Raw genomic sequence first — 512 nt, 5'->3', positions numbered from 1 at the left:
CTAGCATATTCGCTTCTCGGTCTCTTGCTACCACTAGACTGTGCTTCATGGCTAACACATACAGTCAACACAACAAAAAGTAGGCGTGATGCTAATTCCACACCAGCGCATGCTTCTAAAAAGAGAGCATGGACCATAGAACGAAGCTCAGCCATAGCAAGGTTTTTGGTCGCTGATCTTGTCGTAAAACTCGATCTAGCTTTTCTGGTATGGTCCCTGGAAGATTCAGGCGGAAAAGTTCTACTGAGGATTGTTTCCACGGTGGCAACAAATATTTTCATCAAGCATGCTTCCGAAGGACTCCCTCGTGGAAGATATTCAAGTACTTTGAGTAGTGGAATGTATAGATTCCATGACAAGATCGGAGGTTGCAGTGGGGAAGCAACTATGATTTCGGGAAGATCAACCGCTGACGAATTTAAAGGGATCAATCCGTAAGCAGCTTCCCATATTGTGCAAATCCTCCACTCAACTTCAGGACCATGAGCACAAAGCATAGAGGCAATTCCTTG

At 44.9% G+C, this 512-nt stretch overlaps 1 protein-coding gene across 1 annotated transcript; it reads right to left on the bottom strand.

The window, feature by feature from the left end:
• Nucleotides 1–5: 5 nt before the first annotated feature.
• LOC104774864 (protein GIGANTEA-like) lies at nucleotides 6–506 on the bottom strand (the record flags this gene model as incomplete). Its single annotated transcript, XM_010499274.1, has 1 exon — nucleotides 6–506. A coding segment is annotated over one exon (501 nt), but the record flags the coding sequence as incomplete, so codon positions are not given.
• Nucleotides 507–512: the final 6 nt, after the last annotated feature.

Source organism: Camelina sativa, unplaced genomic scaffold (genome assembly GCF_000633955.1).
Source record: "Camelina sativa cultivar DH55 unplaced genomic scaffold, Cs unpScaffold06297, whole genome shotgun sequence".
NCBI lineage: Eukaryota > Viridiplantae > Streptophyta > Magnoliopsida > Brassicales > Brassicaceae > Camelina > Camelina sativa.
Note: the sequence above shows the minus strand (reverse complement) of the source record. Positions and strands in the feature narration are given on the sequence as shown.